Here is a 20,333-nt window from a genome sequence, read left to right on the forward strand (position 1 = left end):
GCCCTTTCCAACTCCAAACACTTTTAAATAAATTATGATAGTTATTGATTGAGAAAGCAAATGACAAGCAGATTTAAGAGTAAAAATACCATTATTAGATATATTCTAATAAACAAAATCAGAATCATCCATTCTCACAAGAGGATTTACTTGAACTATTGACTGAGAGACTAAGTCTACAGACCTAATTTTCTCCCAGTCCCAGCCCCCCAATAGAGAACAAGGCTACAGGGGAGTCTAGATCCAACTCAAAAATGGGAACACTAGTAAGATTGACCAACTTATCATAGTTAGGAATCCAACAATCAGTCCAGAATTTAGTAGACCAACCATCCTTAATCAACCAACCCATGCCTTTAGCAAACTGAGGCCAAACCAACTCATAATATGAATTAATTAAAAAGAACTAATAACCAACTCATTGCTTTGGATTATCTAGATTTAAAGAAATAGTCAAAACAAAAAAATTAAATAAAGATATGATATATTAGTGATATAATTATAGCAACTCAAATATTGCATAAAAAATAAAAAAAAAAGAATATGATTATGAGTTGTAAAGCAATAAAATAAAAATATACAGATAAATGAAAGGGTGAAAGAAAGAGAGAAAAAGATCTATGATACAGTATTTATGAAAAAGTTCCTGGATAACAAGCCTAAGGGTTTTCTTATTGATGATAGTGACGATATTAATGATAGTGATGGTATCGACCGTGACCTTGATATGGAGCTGGAGCTTCTAACTATGATAAATACGCTATGAGGTTTTTCCAAAAGTGGGATTCTTTACAGGGTCTTCTAAAACCTATATTATTACTAAGGTTAAAGTTATATTTATGCCTTAGAATTTGAGCCCAAAGATCAGAAGAAGAATTGACTAATCTCTAACATAGCTTCATTAAATAAGCTTTATTTAGCAAATGAAGGAAGCCCAACCCACCTTTAGATTTAGGTTTGCATATATGCTGCCACCCAATAAGGTGACATTTCTTGCTGCCTAGGGAACCCCAAATAAAATTCCTGCAGATTCTATTTATGTCATTACAAACAAAGGAGGGAATAAAAAGAAATTGTATTAAGTAGGAAAAGATACTCATTAAGGAGGACTGGGCCAAAGTACTCTTATCAGCTAGGGAGAGGGAATTCATTTTCCAAAGTGATAATTTTTCCTAATTTTATCGATGAGGAAGGATAATTGACTTCTAGAAGGTTTTAGATGGAAAATGGGAATCCCAAGGTATTACTCAACCTGATTAAGAGGTCTAATCTGTAAACACTCACTAATGGTTTGACTAAGAAAAGGCAACAATATTTTTGAAGAAAAATAGAGAGGATTTTTCATAAGTAATTTTTAATCTAGAGGTCAAATAGAAATTAGACAAGACATTATTAATGGTATTAACCTGGATAACACTAGCTTTGGCAACCGAAATAACATCATCTACAAACAGTAAATGAGAAACTATAGGCCCTTCAAAGCCAAAGGAAAAAGGGGTTCACTCCTCATTCATAACTTTATCCTTAATGGGATGAGAAAGTCTTTTAATAAATAAGAGAAAAAATAAGGGAAAATGAGATCGTCTTGACGAATGTCCCAAAAAGGAGAGAAAGAATCTAAAAGGCTAGAATTCCAATTAATGGACATAGAGAAGGAGAAAATGCAATGATAAAGCACATTGATAAGATTAGGGTTCATACCCATTTTATAGAAGGTGTCAATTATAAAATTCTACCTCAACCTATCATATGCTTTTTCAATATCTAGTTTGACAATCATATAGTTTTCCCTACCCTTTAAGTTCTGAAAGGAGTGAACTAGTTCTTGAAGAATAAGGGCATTATTAATGTCCTGTCTACCAAAAATGAAACTCAAGTAGTTAGCTGAAATTAAGCAAGGAAGATACTCCCTTAATCTATTAGCAATTAATTTTGTAACTATTTTATAACTAATAATACAAAGAGAGATTAACCTGAAATTTTTAATAAATTCAAGGTTATCAATTTTAGAAATTAGGGTAATAATTGTATCATTCACAATAGCAATTTTGCTACGATTCTCAAAGACCTCAACGACAAACTTGTATATATTAAGGGCTAAGATTTTCAATTGGCTTTTAAAGAATAAGGCATGGATGCCATCAGGACCAGGGGATTTAAAGTTACCAATGTTAAACAAAGAGGTCTTAACCTGCTCAATTGAAGGAATAAAGGATAACCTCTAATAATTTGCATAACTAAGACCAAGAAAAGAAGTCCAAGTTAGCAGACTAGAATTCAAAGGGAAGGGGTCAAAATAGATGTCTTTAAAGTAGTTAAGGGCTATTAACCTAATCAGAGAAGGATTATATTCCCTATCCCCAATCTCAATTTTTAAGATTTTAATAATATTCTTCTGTCTACGAAAAATAACAGTCCTATGAAGAAATTTAGTATTTCTGTCTCCTAAACACACCCATCGAGTCCTGTAATAGTGGAACTAGTAAGTTTTTTCTTGGTCCAAGACTAAATTATAATCCTTCCAAAGAGAATTCATAAGGTTCCTAAGGAAAGGATTGTCAGTAGTAGCAAGCTTGCAAGAAATACCAGCAATTCTATTCAAAAGTCTCTTTTTCTTATTAAAAATATTTCCAAAGGTAGATATATTCCAGATAGTTATATTAGTTTTAAATCTATTAATATTCTCTATATAGGAACTAGACAAAGTCCAAGAATTGCTAACATGATAAGGGAAATAAGGTGGGATAGCCAAGGGGCTAAAAATTTAAAAGGTTTATCCAAATGAATTGATGAGGTTTCTCCAACTTCTTTAAAGGAAGGACCTAACTATGACTAGGAACACTCAAATTAAAAGAGGAAATTAGGTTTTCTAATATGTAGCTTGAACCCTAGAAATTGGAAGGACGAAATTAACTTGAGTAAAGAAAACAAACAATAACAAGAAAAGAATTATGCAACTGCAAGCAGAATAACAATGGACTGTATCTTACGTTACAAATTTCGTATTGCAGTGTTTTTAAAACGAGGTGAAAGATCACATTTCAAAATGTAATTTTGGTTCAAGAATCACCAAAAAGGGCATCATATAACAAGAGATATGATCTGGACTAAGTTGGAATAAAAATTGAGGATTAAGATAAAAATTGGCATATATTTAAACCCTATGTCAGATTTTGGTTTCTCATTGTTATCGCATTATAAACAGAGAATTTAGAAGAAGAAAGAACAAGGATATGTGCTACTAACCTATTTGGTTGATAAGCCTAAGATGATTGCCACAAGAATGTGAATTCTTGATAAGACCTTAGAAGTAAGAAAGAACTCTAGCCTTGAGAGAAAATCTCACAATTCTGAAATTGTTGAATCTAAATTCTATCTTTTCCATTCAGTTCAAGTGTTTTTAGTACAATGCAAATTAAGAGTTTGCTTAATTAAAATCAAATAAGTGAAAAAGAAAAGCACATTTAGTACAAGTAAACTAAGATGTCCTAGTGGTCATTAAGATTACACTTAGTCACAAGTACTTAAGTTCTAGTCTTGTTACAAGCACTATATATATATATATATATATATATATATATATATATATATTAATCATGGATAGAAAAGAAAGAAAAATAAATAAAATCTTCAATTTGAGTCATTACACTCATTGTCTTCAAATTCAGCAAAAACAAGACAAGTGATGAGCTTCAACTCCATGGATGGATCTTCCTTGAAATCATGGGCTTCAAATTGATGTTAGGCTTCCAATACAAGATATATTTCATGTTCTAGTGTTTCTTGGGCTTTCTTAGCTCTTGACTTTGTCATTGGCCTACTTAAATTTTTAAGTGGATCTTGAGCCTTCCTTAGTGCATGAGTTCCTCTATGGCATGGGCTTGGATGTCCTCATCAGGCGCAAAGCCTCATTGACAACTACTCTATTTACTTTTTCCTTCAATGTACCCCTCTGTCAAGCAAAAAGAGATCCCTTAAAACATAAATCATGCAAACCATAATAAAAAAGGCAATCAATAAAATTTTGAACAGAATGAAGGTTAACAGTACTGCCCTTTACTTTCTTAGTTCTATCTAAATTAATTTTGTTAATTATCATATCAGCTTTGTCAAGACTAACCTAAGGTTAAAAAAGGCTACAAAATTAAGTTTATAAATGACTATGAGGTCGTTGACAAGTCTAGCAAAAGGCTTATTTGTAGCACCCCTGTAGCAGTTTCAAAATAAGCAAATTATAAAGATAGAGGGGAAATATTAGGCATCTAATTGATCCAAAGGAGACTCTAAATTAAAATCCAACAACTGAGGTCATATGCCCCTAAACTAGTATCATTACCTACCATTATGTCCATCAGAGGATCCTTATCAGGAGGTTTGTCTGTTGGGGATGTGGCTAGCTCATTTTAATGAGCCCAACCTTTAATGAGGTTCATCTGTAGTAAATCCTTAATGAAGTAGCCTTGGGAAAGGTTTTTAATTATTTCTTTTTATATTTTGATGCATTAAAGCAAAGACTTGCTTATTCATACTATTAACAGGCAAGGAACTTGGACCAAACTCTTTGTCTAGGGGTCTTTCAGACTGAGAGATAAGAGCTCCTTCTCCTCCAGCTTTCTCAGCCTGAGATTTTATTTTAATTTTGGAACCTTTCTTTGGGAACTTATGGACATTAGAGTCAAGTAATTTTTTACCAGCAGGCCTAGATTTGAAGAAAGTAGAATTCTCTATTCCTATTATAGAGTTAGAGTTATTTGCTCATAAGGAAGTCCCTAATCGTCCTCATAAGAGGATTTACCTAAAATATCAAAGCTAGAACATAAGGAAGACTCCTTATCATTACCATTAAAGGTAGTTGTAGAAGGAACTCTAGACTAGCTAATTTTCTTCTTGAAAGGTTTATGAACTAGCATCTAAGGACCAAAATTTGCTTTGTTCCTCAACACCCTTATCCTCTAGCATATCCTGAATGTCATCACTAGAGACAACAATAGGAGGAACAGGCTCATCATTATTATTAGAACTAAATACCTTGGATTTATATTTAAAGATTGTCCTATCTGGTGGGGTTTTAGGAATGTCCATATAGGATTTCAATTTGTACCCATACTTGCCACAGGAAAAACATGAGATGAAGCCCATCATACTCAACCCTAAATTCTTGACTTAAGACTTTGATAGATGGAATAAGTTTCTTATTTAAATCTAACTCAATACATATTCTAGCAAATCTACCTCTAGCAAGGAGAGAAGTGTGGGGGTCAACTTTTAGCCTTGACCCTAAGCAAGAACCTACCTGTTACAAAAATTTATGATTATAGAGCTCAAAAGGAAGGTCTGGTATACAAACCCACGCAGTTATTATCCTAAAGGTTAAATCTTTAAGTCTAAACAACGGCCTCTATCTCTAAACTAACAAGTAATGGTCTAAAATGAGTCAAGGTTCCTCGAAGAGGGCAAAATTTTATACCTCTATATTTTCAAATTTAACAAGAAAGAAATTATTGTTACACTACAAGAAAAAAATGATTTAGTTATAAACAATTTCCTAGCTAATCTATAGCTTATCTGTAGTTAATAAATTTAGTTACAGATTAGCTATAGAATTGTCCGTAACGTAAAACAGGTCACTAATTAGCTACGGATTAGCTACTGAATTATTCCGTCTCTACGCTATAGCTAATCCATAGCTGATTATTCAGTAAACAAAATAACAAGTCTATAGCTAATTAGTTAGGGATTATCCGTAACTATTTTGTAACTATTAATTTTTAGGTCCGTAGGTAATCCATAGATAACCCCTAACTGATTTTCAATAAATAAAATAACAAGTCCGTAGCTAATTAGCTAGGGATTATCCATAGCTTATTCCATAGCAAAAGTCTCTAACTATTCCATAGCGAAAGTCTCGAACTATTCTGTAGCTATTTCATAGCTAATCCGTAGCTAAAGTTTCTAACTATGTCATAGCAAATCCGTAGCTCATCCCTAGCTAATGTCTTCAATTATTTCGTAGCTATTCCATAGCAAACTGATCAATGAATTTTTATACACTTGTGATAACTTTGTAATAGGCCTAATTAGTTGTGAATTGTGCTTAATTATATTGTTTTGGCTGAGTTTTATATTATTGGGCTTAATTGTTAAACTTTGTTAATTTTTGGATTTTAGAGCCTTTTGACCTTTGCTTATTGTGTAGGGAATATCTCATGCTATAGTTATCGGATTTGAGTGATTCCAATTGCATTTGAAAGCTAAGAGATGGGCCTACAACACTCATAGAGATTTAAAGGCTGAATCATAGCATCTAGAAATAGAATTGGACCAAAACTGGGCTAGAAGACACAATTTGCGGATTTTGGACCTTAGTACAGTGTTTGGGTCATATCTCGGCCAAATTGGAAAGCTAACATCCATGGCTTGAATGGCAGATCAACAAAAATCATAACAGATGCGTTTCCTGGCCAAATTGGAAGGAGGAAGTTACAGTTTTTTGTTGAAGATTTTGAAAAGTCAGATTTGAATAAAAGATGGGGAGTTTTTCTTTTTGAAGACGTTTTTTTTTTGGACTCATTTTTTAAGAGATTTTTCTTTTCGTGAGCTTCCATCCATGGAGGATTAGTTTCGTTTATAAAGTTCAAGGATCAACGGAATGCAACATTCATGAGAATCGGTTTGTAGATTTTATATTTAAATTCGGGTTTCCTGATTTCTTGTTTCTCTCCATTCTGATTAATATCATGAACTGAAGGTTTTCGTTCGATTTATTTTTGAGAGGCAATTCAATTCATTATTTTGTTTCGGTTGAAGTGCATGAATTGATTTTCAGAAATTAAGGTTAATTAAGTGGTTCAGAAAGTTAACACGTTCGATTAGGTTTTTTTTAGGTTTCTAAGTTTAATTAAATTTGTGTTAATCAAATGCATGAATAATATGTATTTTGGGGTTCCATGATTGAATGTTTGCTTATTGTTTCTTGATTCTTGAATTAGGTGTTTTTTCAATTGATTTAATCCTTTCAACTTTGATTCTGTTTTATTGATTCTATATCACTCCCCCGTCCTACATACTCTCCAAATAGATTAATTCATCTCTGTGATCCTTTGGGAAACAATCCTGATTGCTTGCCTCGTGCTATAGTAATTAGGTTTATTTTTGACACGTGTACGACCCCATGCCACAAATCTGCAACTAAAGTTTTATTTTAGTCCGTAGCTATTTCATTTGTTGTTTATCTTCATCTTCTTCTTTTTAGCTTATCGTTGTTCACCTCTATTTGTTGTTCATAGTTGTTTATCTTCTTCCTCTGTTTGTCGCTTCTATTTGTATTTCCTCTTCCATTGTTGTAAACATTTGTATTATATATTAAAATGTAATTTTATCTTTATATTTGTTAAATTATGTCATGATATAATAATATGAGTAATTTCTTTTATTTTTCCAAGGTACTTGAGTTTCAAGAAGAAAATGAGATCATTTTGAAGATTTGATGCTAATTTATTGAATATTGCAATTTGATTTAGTTTGGTGATGTAATATTATTGGATTGTTGTTATTGATTGTAAAATTTTACTATATTGTTGAACTTTGTTTGAATTGATGCACTTATTTTTTATCTTTATTTTATTATTATCTATGGTTACTTTGAATATAAATATAAGGTAAATTATTATATTTGTTTGAACAAGTTAAAGAGTAGCAAAGTCTTTGAATAAGATTATTATATTAATTTATTTTATATATTCTTAATTTTATTATTACTAATATATTATGTTATATTTTTTATTTATAACAAATAAAAAATATATTATATTTGAAACCAAAAATTTTTATACACGATTACATATGTTTAAAAAATAAATTTATTTAATCATAAATTATTATATTTGTTATATTTAAGCAAGCTGAAGAATCTCTAAATCTTTGAACAGAAATAGGACACAATCAAAACTAAATGAATTAAAATATAAAAATAAAATATTAATATTCTATTAACAAATTTTTCATATTTTTAATTTTATTATTATTAATATTTAATTATTATATTAATATGTTATATTATAATTCTTTTTATTTATAATAAATAAAACTTACTTAAATATGAATTATATTTTAATCAAAAGTAAAAATATATAAAACAATGATAAAAAATAAAATAAAAAACTTATTATAATATATATATATATATATATATAATCTGATCATGTAACAAATAATATAATTATAAATAAATTATATAATAATATATATTTTTATAACTTATACGTATTTTAATTAAATTATTAGTTAATTTATCAATTTATATGTAATATATAAATATGTGTTTTAATTTATTGGATCAGTAATATTTTTTATATTACATTAATGTTATAGTTTAGTTAATTTTATGTTTATTTGTTAATTTAAAATAACAAATTAATGAAACAAATAAAATTAAATATTTTGTAATTATTTTTTACTTTAATAGTTATTATTATTGTCATTATATATATAAAAAACTTATTATAATATATATACATATATATATATATATATATAATTTGACCATGTAATAAATAATATAATTATAAATAAACTATATAATAATATATATTTTTATAACTTATATGTATTTTAATTAAATTATTAGTTAATTTATCAATTTATATGTAATATATAAATATGTGTTTTAATTTATTACATCAGTAATTTTTTTTATATTACATTAATATTATAGTGTAGTTAATTTTATATTTATTTGTTAATTTAAAATAACAAATTAATGAAACAAATAAAATTAATTATTTTATAATTATTTTTTACTTTAATAGTTATTATTATTGTCATTATATATATATATATATATATATATATATATATATATTGCATTAAGTTTAAATTTATTTATTTTTTTAAAATATAATAATTTTCTTTTAATTAATTCAACAAATTATGTGAATATTATTTTTTGTAATCAATTTTAGGTATTCACTATAACTTTATTGGTTGAATATACGATGTTTTTAAACAAACAAAATATGTTTCTAAAATAAAACTAAAATCTTTAATATTTAAATAAATTTTAAAAAATTAATCCAAAAAAAATATATAAATATAAAATTTATTAATATAAAATATTTATAATTAATGCTTAAATAATATTTTAAAAATTATTTATAAAATTATATAAATATTATTATAATTATTTAATAATTATTAATAACATAGATGAAAATTTTAAAAATATGTAAACTAATTTGATAATAAAATATTTATATTTTTATTAATATTAAAATATTTTTTGTAACAGACTTTGTTACAGGCTTTAGGTCAAGTCAGGCCACTTAAATAGGTCAGGTCAGACTGAAAATAAAGCCTTTAGCAGGTAATAGGCAAGGCTCAGCCTAATAATTATGTGACAAGTCGAGCCTGTTTAGAATAAAGTATGGCCTGGTCTGTCTTGTTTCTATCCCTAATTTCCACCATAAGTTTATTTTGCTATAAAAAATTTCTGTAGCTAATCCTTAGCTAAATTAATAAATTTTTAGCTACACAAAAGTATGTAGCTAATCTCAAGCAAATTTTTTTCATCATAAGGCTTCACTTATTCCCACCATAAGTTAATTTTGCTAGGAAATTTTTTCTATCTAATTCATAGCTAAATTAAAAATTTCTTAGATACACAAAAGTCTGTAGCAAATCCGTAGCTAATTCCAAGCAAATTTTTCCTACCATATGGTGCCACTTATTCCCATTATAAGTTTATTTTGCTACAAAAATTTCTATAGCTAATTGGTAGCTAAATTAAAAAAAATTTAGCTACACAAAAGTCTGTAACTAATCCTAAGCAAATTTTTCCTGCTATAAGGCACCACTTATTCCCACCATAAGTTAATTTTGCTATGCAAATTTTTTCTAGCTAACCCGTCGGTAAATTAAAAATTTCTTAGCTACACAAAAGCCTGTAGCTAATCCATAGCTAAATCAAAACAATTTTTTCTCACCATAAAGCGCAACTTATTTTTGTGAATTTAGCTACGAAATTTTTATCCCTAACTAATCTCTAGCTAATTAGCTAGGGATTTTCTTCGGAATAATTCCATAACTAATTTTCGTAGCTAAATTTGATTTTTCTTGTAGTGTTAAAATTCTTAGACTATCATTTTTACCCCAAATATTAAGTTCTTTATTCAGAAAATTGAAACTAATGGATTTACCTAAGAGTTTCATTATTAGCGTATGTTTTCAAAGATTACACCACTTTTCGTAGTCCTCCAGAGGGATTTTAAGTTCAGAGCAGAGGTTTTGGACATTCTTATTGTCAATTACAAGTTCCTCAAACTCCAGAGAAATATTAAGGTCTTCTAAAACAGAACTAATAATCTTGTCATCCACTAATACAAGATCTAAGTCATTATTAGCAAGAATCTTATCTTTGTATAATGCCAAGAAACGATTGGGGGTTAGAAGGTACTTGATTCGAGACGTTCTCATCTAGGGAATCTTCTTGCATTTTGGTTTCCAACGCAGCTTCAAGAGAAACTAAGGCTCTCTTAACCTTCTTCTTGCTGCAAAACAAGAGGTCTCCTTCCTTGGAGCACTTAAAAATAATATTTCAATAGATAATTTTTTCTCATAAAAATAAAAATAACAACACTTTTTGTTTAAGGGTTAAATAAATGTTTTTCAAAATTAAAATAAATTTGCACATAACTCTTATTTAGATAGACATTGTAGGGTGTTAATACCTTCTTATACATCAATGACTTTCAAACTCATTTTTTGTTTCAAACATAACTTTTTACAATTTTCCTAAAGTTTTTTTTAATAAATTTTGACGACAAATCCTTTATTTTTTAATCTAATCCACCTCTATAAACGTCGCATAAGGAAAATTTTTGAAGAGTTTTTAAAAATAATAAATTCTACACTATCCTTTAATTTTAATTTTCTCAATAATAAATGAGTAAATTAGTTTAATTGCATTAATTCTTCTAATAACTAATTGACAAGAAATTTAAAATTTTCATAATGAAAATTTCTTTTCACCTTGAACAAAAGGTGGTAAGGGTTTCAATGAATGTTTTAAAAATAATTGTCTAGGAAAATTATAGAGTAATCGTTAGTATTTCTTTTTGAAAACTTTCTAATAATAAAAAAATCTTCAAATTAGAGATAAATAAAATAATTAGGCTTAACACGAGAGAGTATTTTTCTACTTTAATAGTGTATAATAAAAAATAAACTTAAATCAAAATGAAATATCTTAAACAAGAATAATAATATTTACTAATTATCATAGTATATCCTATAATTTTTTTAAAAAACTTTCTAATAATAAAAAAAAATTCAAATTAGAGATACAATAAAATAAAAAATAATTATCAAGGGAAATTAATAAATTCTACAATATCCTTTAGTTTTAATTTTCTCAATAGTAAATGAGCAAATTGATTTAATTGAATATTTTTCTTATAATTACTCTAACAGTGCATAATCAGAAATAAAATAAAATTAAAATAAAATACTTTAAAAAAGAATAATAATATTTACTATATTTAAAATAATTATCCATAATTTTAAAAATATTTCTTGTAATCATTTCCAACTAAGAACTCAGTTTGCACGGTTTGCTATTAAAGGACCAACATTTATGTGAAATAGTGTATTTGTACTTGATGGATAGTTACTACAAACCTTCTTCACAACTTTCCAATAATTTTAAGAAGTTTGTCTAACTATTTCCATAGAGTGTTCTGTTTTTCCTATCTCCCATTTATTTCTATTTGCTTATTTGTACTAATTGACTCAGTCTATTTTAGAATTATAATATCTAATACTCAATAATGTTTCTATCCTCTTATTTCAGAATAGACATGTTCATTCATACTTCATATATTTTATTTAAATATATTGTTTGATTTTTTTTCTTAAACACTAACAATTGGTTAGGTTCTTCATTGTCCCTTAAGGTTTTAATGATTGAAAGTTAATTTGGAAAGTAATTTTGGTACTCCTTTTATTGATAGAAGATGGCTCCCAGTTTGGACAAGATTTCTGACATTTCTTCACTCAGATCAACATAGAAAATTAAGGCACGGATAATTCGCAAGTGGAGTATGACTAGATATGATAATGAACACGATATTATTTCTATTGAAATGGTTTTGCTCGATGTACATGTGAGTTATATTACTATTGAATTAGTCATCACTTTGTAGGGGATAATCATAATATTTTGAACTAATTTATTTTTCTTAACAACCTCAAAGTGAGGTCACTCCAAGCATCTATAAGAAAAATATTCATAAATAAATTTAAAGACATGCTTCGTGAATATGAACTTTATATTTTGTTTGAAGTGGGACAAAATACAAGAGATTATCGTTGCACTAGTCACATTTTCAACATCAACTTTCGTTCGTCTTTATGAACCTACTAATGTTATTCATCAATTTAGATTTACATTTATCTCATTTGGTGATGTGTTGTCTTCTAGAATTGATGATCAAATTTTGGTTTGTATATCATTCCTTCTATGATACTTATAATAATGTGATAAATAGTGCTTTGGATATTCATATAATGTTGTAGGGTCATTGATAATTATTTTTTAACCATTTAAATGTCATAAGAAGAGTTAATGGGATTAAAGATTCGAAAGAAGCTTGCACAGATGGTGTGCATCATAAGAAGTTGATTTTACATCTTAAGGATATTGAATATGTGCTTTTGGTTTTTTGTTTAACCTTAGTTGTTTATAATTTTGCTTTCATTGAAAATTTTGATTTTCCTTTAATATATATTTAAATATTTCGTTAATTTAAATGTCTAAATTATTACATAAGAATGCCTTTCAAGTTTCAATGTCAATAATTTCTAATTGCAATAAATTTTGTAATGATCATGAATAAAACCTATGGTTAAACTTTATCTAATGTTGATCTGTATTTATTAAAACCTTAAAAATATAAAAAGTCTTAAGATTCTAACATACTATAAAAAAAACATTGTTATAAATATAACTGTAAATATTATATAAAAAAGTTTTAAATAAATTTTTGTAATGCTTAGTTGGTTGATACAAATTAATGAAATGTAATTACAAAAGTTTTTTTTAATAAATTTTCTTTACATTAATAATTATTATTTTCTCATTAAAATGTTGTGCAATACACGGATAAAATACTAGTATATATAAAAGTTGCCTAGGACTTTGTCATTTTGAAATTTCCTTTTGATGGGAGGATTATTCTTCCAAGTAAACAAGGAGAAAAAAAAATTTATAAACACTTTTTATAATTTTAAATATAAGGAGGTGTTTTTCTACCGTTAAAGACCGATTGAAGTTGTTAAATAAAATTAGAATATTTAGAACATGTTTATTTCCTTTTTAAAAGCAACTTTTTATTTTTTAAATAAAATTTAATATAAATTTGTATTTAATTTTATTTTTAAAAATAGAAAATTATTTTTAAAAGAGAAAATAAATATTTGTGTTTGTATCTTGACAAGACATTCAATACACTCATGTAGTTTTGTCAACAAGTTATGTGATTTTAATCAATAGGAAACTTGATGCGATGGTTTACCTATAATTTAGTCATTCCTTGTTGAATTACTATTTAATTATTTATTTTTTCCAATGGAAAGAATTGTAATAACGGAACTTACATCATCAATGACCCATTAATAATTATTTGATTCATGTTAACGATGTGATTTTTTTTTAATACATGTTCTAGAGTATATGTTAAAATAATAATTTTTATAGTTGTTAATAAATTTTAGTTAATAATAAAAATATATTATAAAAAATTTAAAATATTAAAAAAATATCGTAAACATATTAAGCATACCTGGTCAACGCAATGACTTCGGATAAGCCTCTTAAAAAATTATTCCTCTTGGCAGAAATCAAAGCGGTGGGAAATACAAATTATTAATTTGGTATTGTAATAAATAAAATCACTAATTTTAATTGTGTGAATAATTATTATAAAATGACGTTTTTATAAAATTCACTATATGTTTTTAGTATAAACTTTTCTTAAAAATTGTTAAAAATTTATTTTTAAACAACTAATAATAACATTTTTTATATTATTTATTAAATATATAATAATATAAAAAATATATTATTTTATGTTATTATATTTTTATTTGATTCTATATTTAATTGAAGATTTATTATATTTTTATAAAAAAAATATTTTTATCACTCACAATAATTTTATCCAACGAATAAATTATGAAATAGAAACATTACTACGTTGTATATAAAATATTATCTAGATCTGTCTGCCAAATAAATATTTAGTTTCACATTGAATTTTGTATCCCTGTGCAAAGAAAATCTCTTTTTGATTAATTTGACTGAAAGCTGTTTTCACCCATTTTAATATATATAATCTTTCTTTCTTATTTGTTATTTCTTTTTACTTTAATACTATAACTTATCTTTTGCTCATGTTTCTCTCATTACTTAATGGTTATTATCATTGAAATTTGTGCAGCATTCTTTTTAGTCATAGCCCCATGCTTTCGATATTATAGATATAATATTATATTCTATAATAATTTATTTCAAATATTTTTTTCGATATACACTTACACAAAATTATTTAATGGGAGAATTTTAATTTATTCAAACAAGGAAAGGGTATGATAAACCGTAACGTAATGTCATTAATAAACTCTCCCGTAGTTCCTAATTGACCAAATCCAAACTTTTCCCACTTCCCCTCCCAGCCTATAAATTCTTCCATTGATAATCTTTTTTTCCTTCATATTCCAACTTTGCATAGCAAAACATAACCATAAAACCATGGCTACCCAATTCTTGCTGTTTCTTCTCATGATCTCTTGCTATGCCTTAACCATAGTGAAAGCAGATGACACGGGTTTTGTGGGTTCAGTAGACCCTTCAGTGTTGGAAAAGAAACAAACTATGAGCCATTTTAGGTTTTACTTTCATGAAATCTTCAATGGAACCAATGCCACCTCAGTTACCGTTGTTGATGCTTTACCCAAATACAACACAACCACTTTCTTAGGTATGGTGGGCGTCATGGACAACATTCTCACGTTGGGACCCGACCGTAATTCGAAGGCTGTGGGAAGAGTTCAGGGGTTGTATGCTGCAACTTCACAAACGGAGGTTGCTCTTGTTCCCGTTTTGAACTTCATTTTATCCCAAGGAAAATATAACGGTAGCTACATCACCGTGTTGGGGTGGAACCTCATCAACCTCAAGGTGAGAGAGATGCCTGTGATTGGTGGTAGTGGGGCTTTTAGGTTTGCTAGGGGATATGTGGAAGTTAATACTATCTTTCTTGATATCCAAACAAGGTCTACAATTGAGTACAACATTTATGTTTCCCATTATTGAATGGGTTTTTTGAGAAATGCATTTGAGTTATGGTATTTTAATAGGATATTCTCGTGACACATTTCATGAATAGAAAAGAGAATGTGTAGTAAAAAAATTAATATAATAAGCGTCACGAGAATATGTGGTTAAAATAATATTATTGCATGTATTTTTCATTTTGTTAATGTGACAGACTCAGTTTCAAATTTCAATGTTAGCTCTATGATTAAGTATTGGTAGAGTTTTACCTACTTTTTCATTATTTGTTTTTAACGTGTTATCATTATTGTGATTCAGTGAATCCTATATATAGTTGAGTTATTTGACTTCTATTTCTTTGAAATGGTCAAAGAAGAAACAGTGTGCAATATAAAAAGAATGGAGTACAAGAGTAAAGGACGAGTATTTAAAGGAAATTTAAATTATATATAACAGCAACATGTACGATTATTTGTTTTTCTATAAATCTTTTCTTTTAGAAAACAAGATAAAATGGTTAAATGAAAGGGTATTAATACAGCTGCACCTAAACATTAAATATGTATTTATAAATTTAATAATAAAATGTATTTTAATAAGTTAAAAATAATTTGTGAGATTTATAAACTCTTTTCTATAAACTTTTAGCTAAGTCAACTAGCAATATTGAGTAATTACAACGGTTTAGCGTTCAGAAGCCAAATTATATTTCTTAGCATCGTTCTCCTTACGTTATTTATTCATGTATATTATTGTCATGTCTATTCTACAATTTTCACAGGGAGATTCTTTACAGTGATTAACGGATTTTCATCGTGTGAAATTCTGTCACTGGTAGTTAGTGGCGGGTAAGAAATTACAACAGAGGATTTTGAAGTTGAAATGATTTTATTTATTAATAATCAAACTTAACCGACAACTTGGGTCCATAGCTCAGTGGTAGAGCATTTGACTGCAGATCAAGAGGTCACCGGTTCGAACCCGGTTGGGCCCTGAAATAATTTTAAAGATTTTGCTTATTATATTTTTGCTTTGCAAATTGCAATAGTTTCAAAAATCAGAAGTCACATAATTGAACAGATTGCGACGGTTTATCTGATAAGGATAACTCAGCAAATTAGAAAATAGAAGGCTCAATCTCCCTACTCAAATAAAAAAACATTTATTATATTGTATATATTTTATATTTTTATTTAGATACTCTCTCTCTCTCTCTCTCTCTCTCTCTATATATATATATATATATATATATATATATATATATATATATATATATATAGTTTATTTGTATAAATTAATAAAATATCATATTTTTCGTTATAATTTTATTAATTTTTGAATAAATTTTTTAGAATGAATTATTTAATTTAAGCATTCAAAAAGTAAAAAATACTAAATATAAATAATTAAGATAAAAAAAATAAAATTGCACATTAAATATAAAGACTAAAATTGAATATAAGACAAAATAAAATACTATAGTAGTAATTATAATTTTTTTCTTAAGATCTGTACATTTTAATTTAGAAATATTTATTACTTCTCTTTGTTAGTTAATTATATTTTTATTTTCTTCCAATTTATAGTTTTTCATTATTATTATTATTATTAAACTCCCATAAATTTTGGATTAAAGTAAACATACTCTAACAAGTTAATAAGACTAAGATCATAATTAAATTAAGAAAGATAAGAAAATGTAACATTTTTACTTAGGAATAAATTAAGAACGTATCTGAAAAACAAAAGAGTAAATGAATTTACCTTTTATTTTATGTACCCTTAGACTACGGTTATTTATATATATTTTTTAATTCATCTCACCTATTTCACAGTCTTTATGTACACTAAAATTTTAAAAATGTTTAAAATTTTAAACCTACACGTGTTGATCAAAGTATAAAGTGCAAAATCTTTTAAGTGGATGATTTTAAATTTATCATGTATTAGTCTAAAAAATGATAATTTATATGGTACTTTAAAGATAAAAAAGCATTTTATACTATTTGTATATGCGCTAATTATAACTATTAATGTTATATTAAATATGAATAATAAATAATACAATTAATAGTATATTTTAAAAAAATATAAATATTTTTTAATTTTTGAAATATTTAAACAATAATAACTGTGGATTTTAAGTTTAACTTGCTATCTAAAAAATATGTTAGAAGAAATTTTGCTTTAACGTTAAGGTCTTTTTTCTATTTTATCTAATAAATTTATTTGATAGTCTTATTTCATTTTTTTAAGTATAAATTTTATTCTGTAAAATAATTTAAGTTAGAAATAGATAAGTAATGATGACATTATTAATTTATTTTATTTGAATATACATCAAATACAAACTAAGGAGTATATTTTATAGTTCTATCCTGATTTTATAAATGACTCATATTTTATCTATTTCATTCTATTATATCTACCAAATGAGACCTTACAGTGTTTGAGAGTACAATTTTTCACTTGTTTAGAAGAATGATATATAAATAAAAATATATAAAATTATGAAATTATATATTCACCTAATTGTAGCTAAATTTTATTTAGGACAAAAATATGTAGATATTTAGAGAATAACTTTAGGCATATTAAAGGTAATCCTCAGTTTTAATAGCAAAAAAAAAAAAAAAAAAGTAATCCTTAGTTTAACATATGCGAATTTATTCTTTTGTCGATCCCATTGTATATATTTTGTATTGTCATGAATCAACTTTCTCTTATTTTCCATTTAGCCATGTCCAAATTTTTCCCACTAGCCCTCACCGTTCATAAATCTTTTCATTCATTCTCTCTTTTATCTTCATTCCAACTTTGTAGCAGCAAGACTTAACTTACTCTAACCACAAACCATGGCTACCAAATTCCTCTGCATGGGTTCACGAAAAGAATTAGTGTAACATCCTTCTTTTATATTGAAATTAATTTATATTTAACACTAATATTATTAAAATATAATTAGCAAAATTTGTATATTTTGTTTAAATAGTACAGTATGGGAACACGAATTAGAAAATCTGACAAATTTACAATATTTCTTCAGAAATATACAAATATATTCTTAACACAAGATTTCTCTTTTAAAATAAATGAAAATACATTAAAGATTTATACATCTATTTCATAAAATTTTATTATATCCAAACAGTTCCTTTCCTACAACTCCTTGATGAGTATAACCCTAGAACGGATCATTTGTCTATATTTCTTCTCTTTCATTACCTGAAATAATCAGTAAGGGTGAGTATTTTCCGCTCACTAAATTTCTTTTAGTATATCTTAACTAATAATAATAATTAGAGTCGTAGCTTAATACTTTATTCTAATTCATTCTCATTCAAATACATATAATCATACAATCATTCATCAAGCACATATAACATTTCACTCATTATACATACATTTCTATGTTGACTTGTATGTTATTATATATGTATCATATTATTTCAATTCATGTGTCACGATACATCTATCCCAGTAACACCCGTCGATGTACTACAACACACGTATCATAACAACATGAACTGGTCTGCTACGATACATATATCATATCATACATATTCTTTACCACATCTTATCTATATCACTTTTTATCATAATAATTGCCCCTGGGATCCCTTGAGGACTTCTAGCATAGATAGCTGCTAGTTGGCCACAACATCACGGATACACATGTGCCGACCTGGCCCCTTTTAGCAAAAGTATAGTCAGGAGCTTCGTCGGGAGATGAGGGTGTGGCCTGTGAATGTTTATTTTCAATCATTTATTGTGCACCATTTTCATTGTTAACATTCACCATTCTCATTTCTCCAAGATTTTCCAAATCTTCTCCTTAACTCTATACCCCAGTGTATTTCTATACTATCTATACTCATTCTCTTTCTCATTCTCAATATTTCTCATTCCACATTCTATATATCAATCAGCATGTCATGATTCATGAGTCATAATTTATATAAATTCATGGATTACAATATATATGATAACACACCCTTTTCAATGTGCTATAATTTATATCATAATCACTCTGTTTCAAGTTGCATGGACTCATGCATTATAATCACTCCTCATATTCTTTCTAAATCATATTCTCATTTCTCATTCATACATCACATGCTTTCACTTTCATTCAACACTTCATTCATTTCCATAATTCTACCAGTTCAACATGTAAAGTTGTCATACAAAGTCATATTACGCAACCAATACAATATATCAAACTTATCACAGAGACTACCACGCAATATCACATCATACAATCAATACAATATGTCGAGGGTCGAACACCTTCGGACTCAGCCCAGCTCGTATAATCTCAATATATAGTCTCATAACCTAAAGTTCATTATAGTATATCTTTTATTACTTAATTCATATACATCTTAAGGAACTCAGTTCTAAAATCTCTTAATACTACTTAAGCCTATATTTTCTCTAAAAATCTGATATTATCAGCTTAAAATAAACTCAAAACTCTCTTTATATCAAAATACACCTTTGTCATATGATACTATCAAAATTTACAAAACTTTACTATGTAAGATACTCATATTTCTCAAAGAACCACTAGATCTATATATACATATATAACTACAGCTAGAAAATACTCCCCTTACCTAATAACGGTTCCTTTAAACTAGTTCTCTGAGTGATCTACGGAGAGATTCCACACTATCCACGAAGAGATCTTCCAAAAGATAAGATTTTTTAAGTATTTCGAGGTAGAGATATTAAGATGAGAAGAGAACCAAAGAAAAGGAATGAAATATAGATCTGAGCTCCGAGAAACTTACTTAGATCCAAGAAGAACGGTTGTTTGAGCTTAAATCTGAAGAAGATTCAGAGTTATTAGAGGTTTTCTCTAAGAAAGGAGAGAGAGAGAGAACGAAGAGAATGGAGAGGGATATGTGATTTGGTTGAAAATAAAGATTTTAGGGCGAGAGTTCCTTAAATATCTCTCAAACTCGTGACTTTCTCGCTACATCGAAAAAATCAGAAGTTT

At 27.3% G+C, this 20,333-nt stretch overlaps 1 protein-coding gene and 1 non-coding gene across 2 annotated transcripts; both read left to right on the forward strand.

Annotated features, from left to right (window-relative positions):
* The first annotated feature begins 14,788 nt into the window (after positions 1-14,788).
* On the forward strand, positions 14,789-15,367 carry LOC113851497 (dirigent protein 22-like). Its single transcript, XM_027481994.1, has one exon. It carries the CDS (start codon positions 14,804-14,806, stop codon positions 15,365-15,367), a length of 564 nt encoding a protein of 187 aa, XP_027337795.1. The 5' UTR covers positions 14,789-14,803.
* Positions 15,368-16,250: 883 nt separating this feature from the next.
* Positions 16,251-16,322, forward strand: TRNAC-GCA. Its single transcript has one exon. It is a non-coding gene; the product is annotated as a tRNA-Cys (tRNA).
* Positions 16,323-20,333: the final 4,011 nt, after the last annotated feature.

The sequence above is a fragment of the Abrus precatorius genome, unplaced genomic scaffold, assembly GCF_003935025.1.
Source record: "Abrus precatorius isolate BTA unplaced genomic scaffold, Abrus_2018 Scaffold9, whole genome shotgun sequence".
In the NCBI taxonomy this organism is placed as follows: Eukaryota; Viridiplantae; Streptophyta; class Magnoliopsida; order Fabales; family Fabaceae; genus Abrus; species Abrus precatorius.